The 15,456-nt window shown below is 45.3% G+C and overlaps 1 protein-coding gene across 1 annotated transcript in view; it reads right to left on the reverse strand.

The window, feature by feature from the left end:
- Nucleotides 1–15,456, reverse strand: part of LOC311322084 (double-stranded RNA-specific editase 1-like) — a gene marked incomplete at both ends in the record, with an annotated part of 41,508 nt that overhangs the window by 15,981 nt on the left and 10,071 nt on the right. Inside the window, one exon of the mRNA XM_084454094.1 lies at nucleotides 8,419–8,445. Within this exon, the coding sequence (XP_084310220.1) occupies nucleotides 8,419–8,445 (27 nt within the window). The remainder of the gene's footprint in view (nucleotides 1–8,418; nucleotides 8,446–15,456) is intronic.

Here is a 15,456-nt window from a genome sequence, read left to right on the forward strand (position 1 = left end):
TCAGCTCTGTGAGATGTGTAGTCATTCTCCCACACCCCAGAGCAGTGAGGTGAGGTGGTGGTACCCCAGAGCAGTGAGGTGAGGTGGTGGTACCCCAGAGCAGTGAGGTGAGGTGGTGGTACCCCAGAGCAGTGAGGTGAGGTGGTGGTACCCCAGAGCAGTGAGGTGAGGTGTGGGTACCCCAGAGCAGTGAGGTGAGGTGGTGGTACCCCAGAGCAGTGAGGTGAGGTGTGGGTACCCCAGAGCAGTGAGGTGAGGTGGTGGTACCCCAGAGCAGTGAGGTGAGGGTACCCCAGAGCAGTGAGGTGAGGTGGTGGTACCCCAGAGCAGTGAGGTGAGGTGGTGGTACCCCAGAGCAGTGAGGTGAGGTGGTGGTACCCCAGAGCAGTGAGGTGAGGTGGTGGTACCCCAGAGCAGTGAGGTGAGGTGTGGGTACCCCAGAGCAGTGAGGTGAGGTGGTGGTACCCCAGAGCAGTGAGGTGAGGTGGTGATACCCCAGAGCAGTGAGGTGAGGTGAGGGTACCCCAGAGCAGTGAGGTGAGGTGGTGGTACCCCAGAGCAGTGAGGTGAGGTGGTGGTACCCCAGAGCAGTGAGGTGAGGTGGTGGTACCCCAGAGCAGTGAGGTGAGGTGAGGGTGCTGTCCTGCTCATTTCCCCAACATGGAAATACTCTCTCTTCTCTGTTCCAGTTCCCCCGCCCTCTCTTGAACTCCATGCTGTCTCTGTCACGTATCCAATCAAGCTCACCATCGCTGTCATGTATCGCCCACCAGGCCCCTTAGAGAGTTCCTGGAGGAGCTTGATACCCTAGTCTCGCACTTCCCTGATGATGGGTTCGCACTCATCCTTCTCAGCGACTCTTTCCTTTCCTCCTTCGATCTTCACCTCTCCTCTTCTCCTCCTACTCACAAAGCCGGCAATCAGCTGGATCTCATCTTCACAAGACACCTTTCCACCCCTAACCTCTCTGTCACTCCTCTCCATCTCTATGACCACTATTTCTTTTTTGAATTTATTTTTTTATTCACACAAGCAATCACATCACTCTCATCTCCAATAACCCGCAGTGCTCTGTTCTAAAACATAACAGTTGCTATACAAAGGCATGAGGAGGACCGCTCAAGTAGCCAAGATTGAAATATAAAATACATTAATAAAAATAAATAAAAAATAAAACAAACTCAAACACAACTGGGACAAGAACAAGAATTGGGGTGTCCCTCCATGACACTCAAGTATAAGAAAAACAATACAAGAAACAAAAACAAAAAGCAGACTTTTACATTAAATAAAAGATGGTCGTATGGGTGGAATATACTCAATACAACTTCCCCATCTTTTCACAAATTTGTCGTTTTGCAAACTAATAGAAAAGGTGATTCTCTCCATCTTAAAAATATCATAAATGACATCCGGATTCAACCATTCATCTATTGTGGGTATTACCGGATTAAACCACTTCCTTGTAATGGTTTTTCTGGCTGCCGCACTTAGAATCCAAAATAAATGTCCTCCATGAGAACCGGGGCCGTGTCCGAAATGCCTGCTACCTGCTATATAGCAGGCGAGAAATAGCATGCTACTTAGTACCTACTACTCCACAAACACGATATAGCAGGCAAGAAAAGGTAGCATGCTACTGGAGTCAGGTGACGGGAATGTGTGGGTTACGTCGTTACGTTCACGACCGCTCCACTGGCTGGCTAACTTAGCCGCTAACGTTGCGTTTCCATGGCTACAGGGCTCCTAGTTAGCTCCAACATTGTGAGTTCTCAAAATCTAATTTCTACCCCACATATATACACAAAACTGCATTTGTAGCTCCGTGTCGTTATAACTAAGATATCTGACAGAATTTTTTATTTTTCATCGACAAATTAAGTCAATACTGACATGGGGCGGCTGTAGCTCAGTTGGTAGAGCGGGTCGTTCAGTGATCGAAGGGTCAGTAGTTCGAATCCCAGCTCCGACTGTCCACATGTCGAAGTGTCCTTGAGCAAGACACCTAACCCCAAATTGCTCCCAATGAGCAGGTTAGCACCTTGCATGACAGCTACCGCCATTGGTGTTTGAATGTGTGTGAATGGGTGAATGAGAGGCCATTGTAAAGTGCTTTGAGTGCCGCTAAGGTGGAAAAGCACTATATAAGTGCAGTTCATTTACCATTTAAAAACTCCTTCGTTCTGCCCCGCCTGACAGTCACCGGCGGCGGCCATGACAGCTGTCCTGAAAATTTCACTGAAAAATGTTTGCCTGCATGTCTGCTTATGACAAAGCAAAATGTTTATATGTATGTCTGTTCATGACAAGATAAATACAGTTGGTATAAATAACCTCCAAATTCCCAGTTAATTCCCGTTAATTCCCATAAATTCCTGTTAATTCCTGTTAATTCCCATAAATTCCTGTTAATTCCCATAAATTCCCGTTAATTCCCATGGAAAGTTTCCAACTTTGAATATTCCCGGAATTTTGCAACTCTAATAGACGGTGATAGACAGATGGTTCATCCAATCACCTGCCAATTATTTTTGAAAGTGAAAAGTCCCTTTTCCAAACAGTTTCCAAGGGAGAGTTCCCAGATGGTTAGGTGAAGCATCTGGCCTATCAGTTTAGGTGCTTTTTGTGAATAGGAATAGCACCTTTCCAGTGGCTGTACAAAAGCCTCCTTCATAATACAGTCTCCATTTTGAAGAGAGGAGAAAAAATAGCCTTGATTGACAACAGCAAATTAGGAGAAAATCCAGGCTTAGTGCGCTCACAGAACAGCGAGAGGTATCGCTGACCGCAACGCCCACTAATCAAATGCGCCAAGACACTGAAATATTTTTCACATTTTGAAACACTTCCAAATTTTAAGGAGCGAAGGAAAAAGCATAGGCTATTAAATGGAAACCATTTTGACAGAAATACTTCACAAGGGCTAGGAAAGAATATAATTGGTGCTCTATCGCAAAAGCAACCAAAGCAAGTTTATCCCAGAGAGAGAGAGAGATCTGTGCTGTTTCTTTGGTGACAATGCATTTAATAAGCAACACCACAGAAAAACAGGCCGCCTGAGCAAACAACTCCTAGTGGCTCGCCTGCCCAGCGTTGAGGAGGGAATTCAGCGACCGCATCACGTCAGCAGACAGGGAGATACAACAAGATACAGAGGCCCCTAGAAAAGTGTACAACTCTGGAAAAGTTTGCCTACAATAACTTTTCTTGTACCGAAACCATCATGTTGGAGAAGAAACGGCAGTGGGGAAGTAAAAAATAAGAAGATTTCAAAGCAATGAGAACTACTTTGGGAGAGCTTGCATGAGTTTTTGGTTGAGGATATTATTCTATTATAATGATCTACATTCCCATTCCCTATTGAAATTACAGTTTAAAGTCTAGTCTTTCTGTGTTCTATGTTCAATTTAACGAACAAGGGATTGTTTTTACGGCGCCGATTCAAGCAGCCAACATGAAAAGCCCTGCTTGGCATCTTACTCAGTCTTACATCATATCATTAGCATTTCTTCTTGTTGACCTATCCCCCCCATCCTGCTGCCTGTCACAGAGCCATCCCCCCCCCCCCGCTCGCCTCCGCTGGGCGATAAGGGGACGCAGCGCCTCCGCGTTACACGTTGGCTTAATCAGGGAACTGCCACTCTACATGTCATCTACAGACATAAATAAATAACTGCCCCTGGTGCAAGAAATTGGCTGATAATTACCACTGTTACTCTAAGGACGTGGGGGTGGGGGGGCAACTCTCCTAACCCAGGAACCAGGGCAGCCCAGGGTCATATTGCCAGACTGCCCCTGGTGGTTTATCTGCTGCATTTCCTGACAGAGAGAAGAGCCTCACATTCTCCTCCCTGAAGGTCTGCCTCGCTCCGTCCTCCGTGTGAATGTCAGCTTTGTAAGCTCTCCATGCTTCATACATATGCATGAGATAGAACTACAAAACACTCGGCTCGGTCCAGGAAATAAAAGTTCAGCCCGTGAGTCAGATGGCCTGAGGGCCGCCCAGGGTGCAGCGGTGTCCTGTGTCCTCCGGGACCGCAGCTGTCCATCCCAACGCGGCCGACTCCTCTCCCTGGATCACGCTAACACGACTCTGGAGGCAGCGCAGTCAGAAGTGGTGCCAGAGCCCTGACAGCAGAGCACCGTGGGGCAGATGAGCATTACTGAAAGGGCAGCGACCGGGCGCCGCCAGTCCCCCTGGAATAGGTTTCACTAAACAGCTCAAAGTCTGCAGCAACACAGCAGGCGGGGCAGCGTTTTAGCTTAGAGCCGCACTATAGCTTAACGCCGCAGTGTAGCCCAGCAGGCCTTTAGCTTAGCGCAGCACAGTGTAGCCAGCAGGCCTTTAGCTCAGCGATACACTTTAGCTTAGCGCTACACTTTAGTTTAGCGATGCAATTTAGCTTAGCGCCGCACTTTAGCTTAGCGCAGCACAGTGTAGCCCAGCACGCCTTTAGCTTAGCATCACACTTTAGCTTAGCGCCACACAGTGTTGCCGAGCAGGCCTTTAGCTTAGCGGCGTGGCCTTTAGCTTAGCAGAGCCCAATAGAACTTTAACCTAGCGCAGCACAGTGTAGCCCAGCAGGCCTTAAGCTTAGCGCCACACTTTAGCCTAGCGCAGCACAGTGTAGCTCAGCAGGCCTTTGCAGGCTAACGGACGGGGCCCGTGGCCAGATCGTGATGATCAGTAACAATAGCAATAAACACACAACTGTACTGGGCCCCTCGCTCAGTACGCCACCCTCCCCACCCCACCCCGTAGAGGAGCAGACACCGACCCACCCAGGGTTCACCGAGGAGATTGTTTGGGTTTGGGCGATGCTACCGTAGGGGGGACGGAGGGTAGAGGACAGCGCTTAGCGGAGGTCCCTGGGTTTGGGCGATGCTAGCGTAGGGGGGACTGAGGGTACCGTAGGGGGGACGGAGGGTAGAGGACAGCGCTTAGCGGGGCGATGCTACCGTAGGGGGGACGGAGGGTACCGTAGGGGGGACGGATTGTAGAGGACAGCGCTTAGCGGAGGTCCGTGACTGAGGGACGGTGGGCTCTCCTTTTACGATGATCCAGGTGCTCGTTTCATCACAGCAGCTGTTTCTATGAGAGATGATCCACCACCAGAGTGGCGTAATGGATGTGCCTGCACACCGTTTGAAGAGAGACTGGTTCTGTAGGAGGCTGGGCTAGCGGTCACTTCCACCATCAGCTGGCGTCAGGCCGTACGTTAAACTGATGACATGACGATCTCCGGGATGGAAATAGCTATGCGCTGGACGATCAATGATGGCCAGCTCTTCGGTGTAGCCTATATCTCCAAGGATGACTGGCCAAGCGGTCACATGCAGTATCAGAATATAAAATGACTTTGCATGCAGTGTCAGAATATATAACGACTTCACTCGCAGTATCAGAATATATGACTTCACACACAGTATCAGAATATAATGTATAATGACTTCGCAAGCAGTATCAGAATATATAACGACTTCACTCGCAGTATCAGAATATATAATGAAACAAAACAAAAAAAACTTAGTTTTCAAGGGGATCTTTGTCTTTGCTAAGTGAAGAAGATGCAGCAGCATGAGGGTCTGAACCAGGAGAAGAAACGGTATAAACTCTGTCCTGCTTTATTATGGAATATATTATATTGTATGGACATGTAACCCCCTTACGCATCACAGTCCGTCACATCTTTATTCAGGAATAAAGTCACAGGAACTCAATTAGAAGGAACGACCCGTTAAGCCGCTTCCACGGCTGACAGGGAACAGCAGACTTTTCTGGAAAAACCAACCAGATTTGCTTCAGCTCGGGCGCCGTCTAATCTCCTCTCTGTGAGCAGAAATGGCCTTGTACCCCCGCTGCCACTCAACCTCCGTCCCTACAAACATCAGGCGTGACAATGTTATCAGGCCGACAGGCCCGGCTCCGCGGGGCCCTTTGTGTGAGCTGCGTAGAGGGAGACTGGAGCTTAGCTTGTCATTCGCCAGATAATGGAGTCAGAAATTAACTGAGAGGAAAGAAATATGTCAACAGACGCAGCTATCGGAGTGTTTTGTGTTCCATGTTGACGAATGGGGGGGAAACAGTAAGACTGTGAGGTTCCAAGTACCAGCAGCCAATCCATATGCAGCGCATCCACACACAGCACATCCACACACAGCACATCCACACAGCACATCCACACAGCACATCCACACACAGCACATCCACACACAGCACATCCACACAGCACATCCACACAGCACATCCATACAGCACATCCACACACAGCACATCCACACACAGCACATCCACACACAGCACATCCACACACAGCACATCCACACAGCACATCCACACACAGCACATCCACACACAGCACATCCACACACAGCACATCCACACAGCACATCCACACAGCACATCCACACACAGCACATCCACACACAGCACATCCACACAGCACATCCACACAGCACATCCACACACAGCACATCCACACACAGCACATCCACACACAGCACATCCACACAGCACATCCACACAGCACATCCACACACAGCACATCCACACAGCACATCCACACACAGCACATCCACACACAGCACATCCACACACAGCACATCCACACAGCACATCCACACACAGCACATCCACACAGCACATCCACACACAGCACATCCACACACAGCACATCCACACAGCACATCCCCACACAGCACATCCACACACAGCACATCCACACAGCACATCCACACACAGCACATCCACACAGCACATCCACACAGCACATCCATACGCACGTCTGGAGAGCCTCCTACGCAAAGGTTGGATGTAAAAAAAAAAAAAAACAGAAATCACACCTCAAAGTCAATATTTTGTTGCCTCAAAGTGACAATATATTTAGCATAATACACACAAATACACACACACACACACGCACACAAACACACACATACACACACACACAAGCACTATGCACTTCTAAATGTATCCTTAACATTATATTTTAATCTGTAAATGCAATGTTTATTGTGTAATAGATATGCATTCTGTGTCTCTGGTTGTTCTGTGTTGTGTTGTGTGTTATATTACAGTATGTCTTCCACTCCACAAAAGAAGCCCTTGTGGAAAATAAAGAATTTAATAATAAGTTTAATTTGAATTTAATAATATTTCCATGATTTCCCCTGATCACAAAGCGTTCAGCATCAACAAGCACACATTACTTAAATTGTAGAACAACAGCTTTAGTTAATTCATTTTTTATGTATTTAAAAAAAAAATGTATTCTGACTTTAATTCCATGACAAACGCAGCACATGACTCCCATTCTAGTGTCACTAGACGTCAGGTTTTGACAGGTTAATGACTGACTAAGTTGCAAAACGTATGGAAAATGTAGGATTATAGAAATGCCAGCCTGTAATTCTCCTCATGGTGTTGTTACCTGGTTATGCTCATGGTGTTGTTACCTGGTTATGCTCATGGTGTTGTTACCTGGTTATGCTCATGGTGTTGTTACCTGGTTATGCTCATGGTGTTGTTACCTGGTTATGCTCATGGTGTTGTTACCTGGTTATGCTCATGGTGTTGTGACCTGGTTATGCTCATGGTGTTGTGACCTGGTTATGCTCATGGTGTTGTGACCTGGTTATGCTCATGGTGTTGTTACCTGGTTATGCTCATGGTGTTGTTACCTGGTTATGCTCATGGTGTTGTTACCTGGTTATGCTCTTGTTGTATTGGGATATTGTAGAAGGATGTTTAGTTTAGATGAGGTGTGATTATTGTTGGATGCTGCCTAGCCACATGCTGCTCTGCCTCCTGTCACAAGTCCTAGACTTTACTATGTTCTCCTTGGCGATGTCTTTGTAACCTACAGTGTTATCCAGCTACTGTATTGATGTATATCATTGTGTTTTGAATTTTTCTATTGTTGAATAAACTAAAACTAAAAACTCACTGCAGGTTAAATAATTCCGTTGGGAGAGTGAGTGCAGATGTAAATCTCTTCGGTCCGTTAGTCTGGGACGGTAACCAGGTAACCGGGGGTAGTGCTGTACGTGGAGCTGAGTTGGTGTGTTCCTACAGGAGCACCAGCATGTGGCTTCACAACAGGCAGCGCAACAGTAGAAGAAGAACCCTGAGACTGAGACGGCTTATCTGTTACACAGAGCCGTGGCCAATCAGGCATGTCTGCTCAGAATCAAGAACGACAGCACCAAGGAACCACTACTGATTCATACCGTGTGTGTGTGTGTGTGTGTGTGTGTGTGTGTGTGCACGTGTGTGTGTGTGTGTGTGTGCACCTACAGATCTCCAGATGAATGCACCACTGCACACAACTACACAATCAGAAATGATATCCGTCAGAATAAATTTACAAATAGCTGTTAAAATGTTGAACATTTTTGAGGCGTTGGCAGCCTACATACCTTCTGTCATTGCTCTGCTGACAGCACCTATGAAAAGAGAAGAAAACAATTATTAATATTAAAATAGAATAATAACAACAATAATAGTAATAATAAAAAAGACTACTAATTCTACTACTACTAATAACAATAACAACAATAATAATAATTACAATAATTATTATTATTATTACAATAATAATAATAATGATAATACAGTAGGACCCCACTTATCCGAACCCAACGACCGAAGGTCGTTCGTATCTCTGAAATGTCCGGATGACTGAAATTTATGTTAAAATGCACCAAATTCAATAAGTGGTACTTGTTTCATATAGACTCATAATAGACCGATAAATACCCTTAATTACTTGTGAAAATGCATCAAAATTGCAATCAAATAGCCAACTAAACTCATATAGCCTAGCCTATAATAAAACTAATTTCCACTTGAGTGCTTTGATCAAATACAGTACTTAGTAGAGTGAGGACGACTCGTTTGCGTTTTGAGATCAACATTTTCCCGCTTTAGAGTAACAAAGAAATGAAACGTGACAGTAGGTACAGCCTACAGGCAACATGTAGGTCTACATACAGTTCAGTTTTCACAGTAGGATACAGTACATGTTTATTATGACAGATTTAAATGCAATTACAGTACTGTAATGAAAATCCCATCAGTAACCAGATAGCAGGTTCAAAAAAAACAAAACGTTTTTTAAGCCTGTCCGGTAGACTGGGAGGTTCGGATCTCTGAAGTTCGGATTAGTGGGGTCCTACTGTAATAATAATGATGATAATCATAATAATAATAGTAAAATAATGATGATACTACTACTACTACTACTACTACTACTACTACTAATAATAATAATAATAATAATAATAATAATAATAATAATAATAATAATACTCAAAAAGATCAAATTCATTATCAGTAAGTATATTTCAAACTAGTTCACTGAATATGTTTTTGAATTGTCGGAGGGGGAGAAAGCAGCCATACAGGACGTGGTGTTCTCACACTGGTTCTCACACCGGCTGACTCAGTCCTGTCTCTCTCCATCACCTGGCCTCCATGCAGCCTCTATGACAGAGGCCAGTATCACCTGGCCTCCATGCAGCCTCTATGACAGAGGCCAGTATCACCTGGCCTCCATGCAGCCTCTATGACAGAGGCCAGTATTATCCCCCAGGAGAGAGAGCCCAGACCAGCCTTCAGGGCTGACTGGAGACTGAGCAGACAATGATAAATGGATTTGGGAGATAGTTGTGGCTGAGGCAGCTAGAGGGGAATCTCAAAAACCTCAGCCTCCTAACCTCCAAACACCTAACAACCACCCCTAACCTCCAAACACCTCACAACCACTCCTAACCTCCAAACACCTGACAGACCCTCCTAACCTCCAAACACCTCACAACCACCCCTAACCTCCAAACACCTAACAACCACCCCTAACCTCCAAACACCTGACAGACACTCCTAACCTCCAAACACCTAACAACCACTCCTAACCTCCAAACACCTAACAACCACCCCTAACCTCCAAACACCTAACAACCACCCCTAACCTCCAAACACCTGACAACCACCCCTAACCTCCAAACACCTCACAACCACCCCTAACCTCCAAACACCTAACAACCACCCCTAACCTCCAAACACCTCACAACCACCCCTAACCTCCAAACACCTCACAACCACTCCTAACCTCCAAACACCTCACAACCACCCCTAACCTCCAAACACCTCACAACCACCCCTAACCTCCAAACACCTCACAACCACTCCTAACCTCCAAACACCTGACAGACCCTCCTAACCTCCAAACACCTCACAACCACCCCTAACCTCCAAACACCTCACAACCACTCCTAACCTCCAAACACCTGACAGACCCTCCTAACCTCCAAACACCTCACAACCACCCCTAACCTCCAAACACCTAACAACCACCCCTAACCTCCAAACACCTCACAACCACCCCTAACCTCCAAACACCTAACAACCACCCCTAACCTCCAAACACCTCACAACCACCCCTAACCTCCAAACACCTCACAGACCCTCCTAACCTCCAAACACCTCACAACCACCCCTAACCTCCAAACACCTCACAACCACCCCTAACCTCCAAACACCTAACAACCACCCCTAACCTCCAAACACCTAACAACCACCCCTAACCTCCAAACACCTAACAACCACCCCTAACCTCCAAACACCTAACAACCACCCCTAACCTCCAAACACCTAACAACCACTCCTAACCTCCAAACACCTAACAACCACCCCTAACCTCCAAACACCTAACAACCACCCCTAACCTCCAAACACCTCACAGACACCCCTAACCTCCAAACACCTAACAACCACCCCTAACCTCCAAACACCTCACAGACACTCCTAACCTCCAAACACCTAACAACCACCCCTAACCTCCAAACAGCTGACAACCCCCCCCCCCTCCCCACACACTCCTAACCTCCAAAGAGCTCCTCAGCGCTCCTAACACAGATGGAGAGGACCGGGGAGGAAATACTGTACGGAGCCTCCTGGCTTCCCTTCAACATGGCCGCCGGCAGCCCCCCCGCCAACCCCATTTTGAAACGGCGTTCTGAGACGTACCAAATCGTCAGCCAGACACGTCGCCGCCCAGGCGTGACTCATCAACGCGCCACGGTGAGGCGAGATGGCGGACGGAACGCCAACGGAACGTGCACAGAGAGAGATACGAGACGCCTCCGTCTCACTGGCTTATTCAGTCATTACAATCTCACCAGACCTGTCAATCACATATCAAGCCAACCAATCAGTCAGTCAGATATGATGTTGGGAGCATTTTGGTACATATTGCCTTGAAAATAGGCCAAGCCAATTCAACAGTGGTTTATTGCTTGACCTTTTCAGCTTGTCAGATACAAATGGTGTTGCTATTAACCTGAAAGTCCCCAGGAACTTATTTTTTACTTTCCCTAGATTAGATGGAAATGTGACATTTAGGGCAACAATTCAAAAATAAATAAATAATAACACTAGAATATAAAGCAAAAAAAGCAGAAAACAAACCTTTTATGAAATGAATGAGTCATTCTCATCTCGCATAGAGAATAAATCAAATTTTGCTTTCCAATTGCTAGAAATGAGGGGTGAGTAGGAAAGCGAAGGCTGTGTTAAAGTGTTCACCAGCGTCGCGGTCGTCCAGCCCATAGAAAACGCTGCTCTTCAGGGACATTTAGCGGCTGTCGTCCCTTTAAGCCTTCTTCAAGGGAATCTGTGAAATCTTCATGACGGTTTTAATTTAGGGAACAGCCCTGCGAGTGACCTCACGGTGACGCAGTACCAATTCCATACGCTTATCAACCCCACTTAACCACCTGGGTCTGCCCCCCCCCACCTCAGATCTGGGCTGACATGACAGGCGTCCCTGCTCTCACCTCCATCCAGACACCTGGGTGGGGGCAGGAGGAGGTCATGTTCATAATAGGCATGGCTGAATAGGGGGAAGGTTCAACAATCCTGGCTGGACTAGATAGGAAACGATGCTGCCTCTGGCAAAAGGCTGTTCCTGTGTTTAGGATTATGGGTAATATGCATCATACAGTCCGGCCAGGTGGCATCACTGCAGAACCCTGGAGACTGGAACCCAATCTGCCTCACTATTACACTCTTCACTATTACACTCTTCACTATTACACTTTTCACGATTACACTCTTCACTATTACACTCTTCACTATTACACTCTTCACTATTACACTCTTCACTATTGCACTCTTCACTATTGCACTCTTCACTATTACACTCTTCACTGTTACACTTTTCACTATTTTACTCTTCACTATTACACTCTTCACTATTACACTCTTCACTCTTCCACTCTTCACTATTACACTCTTCCCTATTACACTCTTCCCTATTACACTCTTCACTATTACACTCTTCACGATTACACTCTTCACTGTTACACTCTTCACTATTACACTCTTCACTATTACACTCTTCACTATTACACTCTTCACTATTACACTCTTCACTATTACACTCTTCACTGTTATTACACTCTTCACTATTACACTCTTCACTGTTACACTCTTCACTATTACACTCTTCACTATTACACTCTTCACTATTACACTCTTCACTATTACTATTCACTATTACACTCTTCACTATTACACTCTTCACTATTACACTCTTCACTGTTACACTCTTCACTATTACACTCTTCACTATTACACTCTTCACTATTACACTCTTCACAGTTACACTCTTCACTATTACACTCTTCACTATTACACTCTTCACTATTACACTCTTCACTGTTACACTCTTCACTGTTACACTCTTCACTATTACACTCTTCACTATTACACTCTTCACTATTACACTCTTCACTATTACACTCTTCACTATTACACTCTTCATTATTACACTCTTCACGATTACACTCTTCACGGTTACACTCTTCACTGTTACACTCTTCACTATTACACTCTTCATTATTACACTCTTCACTATTACACTCTTCACTATTACACTCTTCACGATTACACTCTTCACTATTACACTCTTCACTATTACACTCTTCACTATTACACTCATTACACTCTTCACTATTACACTCTTCACTGTTATTACACTCTTCACTATTACACTCTTCACTATTACACTCTTCACTATTACACTCTTCACTGTTATTACACTCTTCACTATTACACTTCACTATTACACTCTTCACTATTACACTCTTCACTGTTACACTCTTCACTATTACACTCTTCACTGTTACACTCTTCACTGTTACACTCTTCACTGTTACACTCTTCACTATTACACTCTTCACTATTACACTCTTCACTATTACACTCTTCACTATTACACTCTTCACTATTACACTCTTCACTATTACACTCTTCACTATTACACTCTTCACTGTTACACTCTTCACTATTACACTCTTCACTATTACACTCTTCACTATTACACTCTTCACTATTACACTCTTCACTGTTACACTCTTCACTATTACACTCTTCACTATTACACTCTTCACTATTACTATTCACTATTACACTCTTCACTATTACACTCTTTACTATTACACTCTTCACTGTTACACTCTTCACTGTTACACTCTTCACTATTACACTCTTCACTATTACACTCTTCACTGTTACACTCTTCACTGTTACACTCTTCACTATTACACTCTTCACTATTACACTCTTCACTGTTACACTCTTCACTATTACACTCTTCACTGTTACACTCTTCACTATTACACTCTTTACTATTACACTCTTCACTGTTACACTCTTCACTATTACACTCTTCACTATTACACTCTTCACTGTTACACTCTTCACTATTACACTCTTCACTATTACACTCTTCACTGTTACACTCTTCACTATTACACTCTTCACTGTTACACTCTTCACTATTACACTCTTCACTATTACACTCTTCACTATGACACTCTTCACTGTGACACTCTTCACTATTACACTCTTCACTATTACACACTTCACTATTACACTCTTCACTATTACACTATTCACTATTACACTCTTCACTATTACACTCTTCACTATTACACTCTTCACTATTACACTATTCACTATTACACTCTTCACTATTACACTATTCACTATTACACTCTTCACTATTACACTCTTCACTGTTACACTCTTCACTATTACACTCTTCACTGTTACACTCTTCACTATTACACTATTCACTATTACTATTCACTATTACACTCTTCACTGTTACACTCTTCACTATTACACTCTTCACTATTACTATTCACTATTACACTCTTCACTATTACTATTCACTATTACTATTCACTATTACACTCTTCACTGTTACACTCTTCACTATTCATTATTACACTCTTCACTATTCACTATAACAATCTTCACTATTACACTCTTCACTATTACTATTCACTATTACACTCTTCACTATTATACTCTTCACTCTTTCAAGAAACAAATAGTTTCCTCTGCATTTTTTCCCCTACATTCAAAAGTATTGCTTCCTTCTCCAGAGAGAGAGAAACAGAGGGAGAGAGAGAGAGAAGGAGAGAGAGAGAGAGAGAGAGAAGGAGAGAGAGAGAGAGATAGGAGAAAGAGAGGGAGGGAGAGAAAGAGAAAGGGAGAGAGGTAGAAGGAGGGAGAGAGAGAAGGAGAGAGAGAGAGAGAGAGAGAGAGAGGGAGAGAGAGAAGGGGAGAGAGAGATAGAAGGAGAGAGAGGGAGATAGAGAGAGAAGGAGAGAAAGGGAGAGAGAGAGGGAGAGAGAGAAGGAGAGAGAGAGAGATAGGGAGAGAGAGGGAGAGAGAGAAGGAGAGAGAGTGAGGGAGAGAGAGATAGAAGGAGAGAGAGGGAGAGAGAGAGAGAAGGAGAGAGAGAGAGAGAGGGAGAGAGAGAAGGAGAGAGAGAGAGAGAGAGAGAGAGAGAGAAGGAGAGAGATAGAGAGAGGGGGAGAGAGAGAAGGAGAGAGAGAGAGAGAGGGGGAGAGAGAGAGAGAGAGATAGAGAGAGAAGGAGAGAGAGAGGGAGAGAGAGATAGAGAGAGAGAGAGAGAAGGAGAGAGAGAGAGAGAAGGAGAGAGAGAGAGAGAAGGAGAGAGAGAGAAGGAGAGAGAGAGAGAGATAGAGAGAGAAGGAGAGAGAGAAGGAGAGAGATAGAGAGAGGGGGAGAGAGAGAGAGAGAGAGAGAGAGATAGAGAGAGAAGGAGAGAGAGAGGGAGAAAGAGATAGAGAGAGAGAGAGAGATAGAGAGAGAAGGAGAGAGAGAGGGAGAGAGAGGTAGAGAGAGAGAGAAGGAGAGAGAGAGAGAGGGGGAGAGAGAGAGAGAGAGAGATAGAGAGAGAAGGAGAGAGAGAGGGAGAGAGAGGTAGAGAGAGAGCACGGCCAGCGGGGGATGGTCAGATGAGAGATGGGAGGCGGCGCGTTCCTCAGCGTCTCTCCAGCCCATTCTCCGCGCTCGGCTGGCCTCGCCGCTCTCAGCAGATGAGAATCGCTGGTGTTCCGGGCCAAGGCCGGGCCAGG

The sequence above is a fragment of the Borostomias antarcticus genome (assembly GCF_949987555.1).
Source record: "Borostomias antarcticus genome assembly, chromosome: 19".
Taxonomy (NCBI): domain Eukaryota; kingdom Metazoa; phylum Chordata; class Actinopteri; order Stomiiformes; family Stomiidae; genus Borostomias; species Borostomias antarcticus.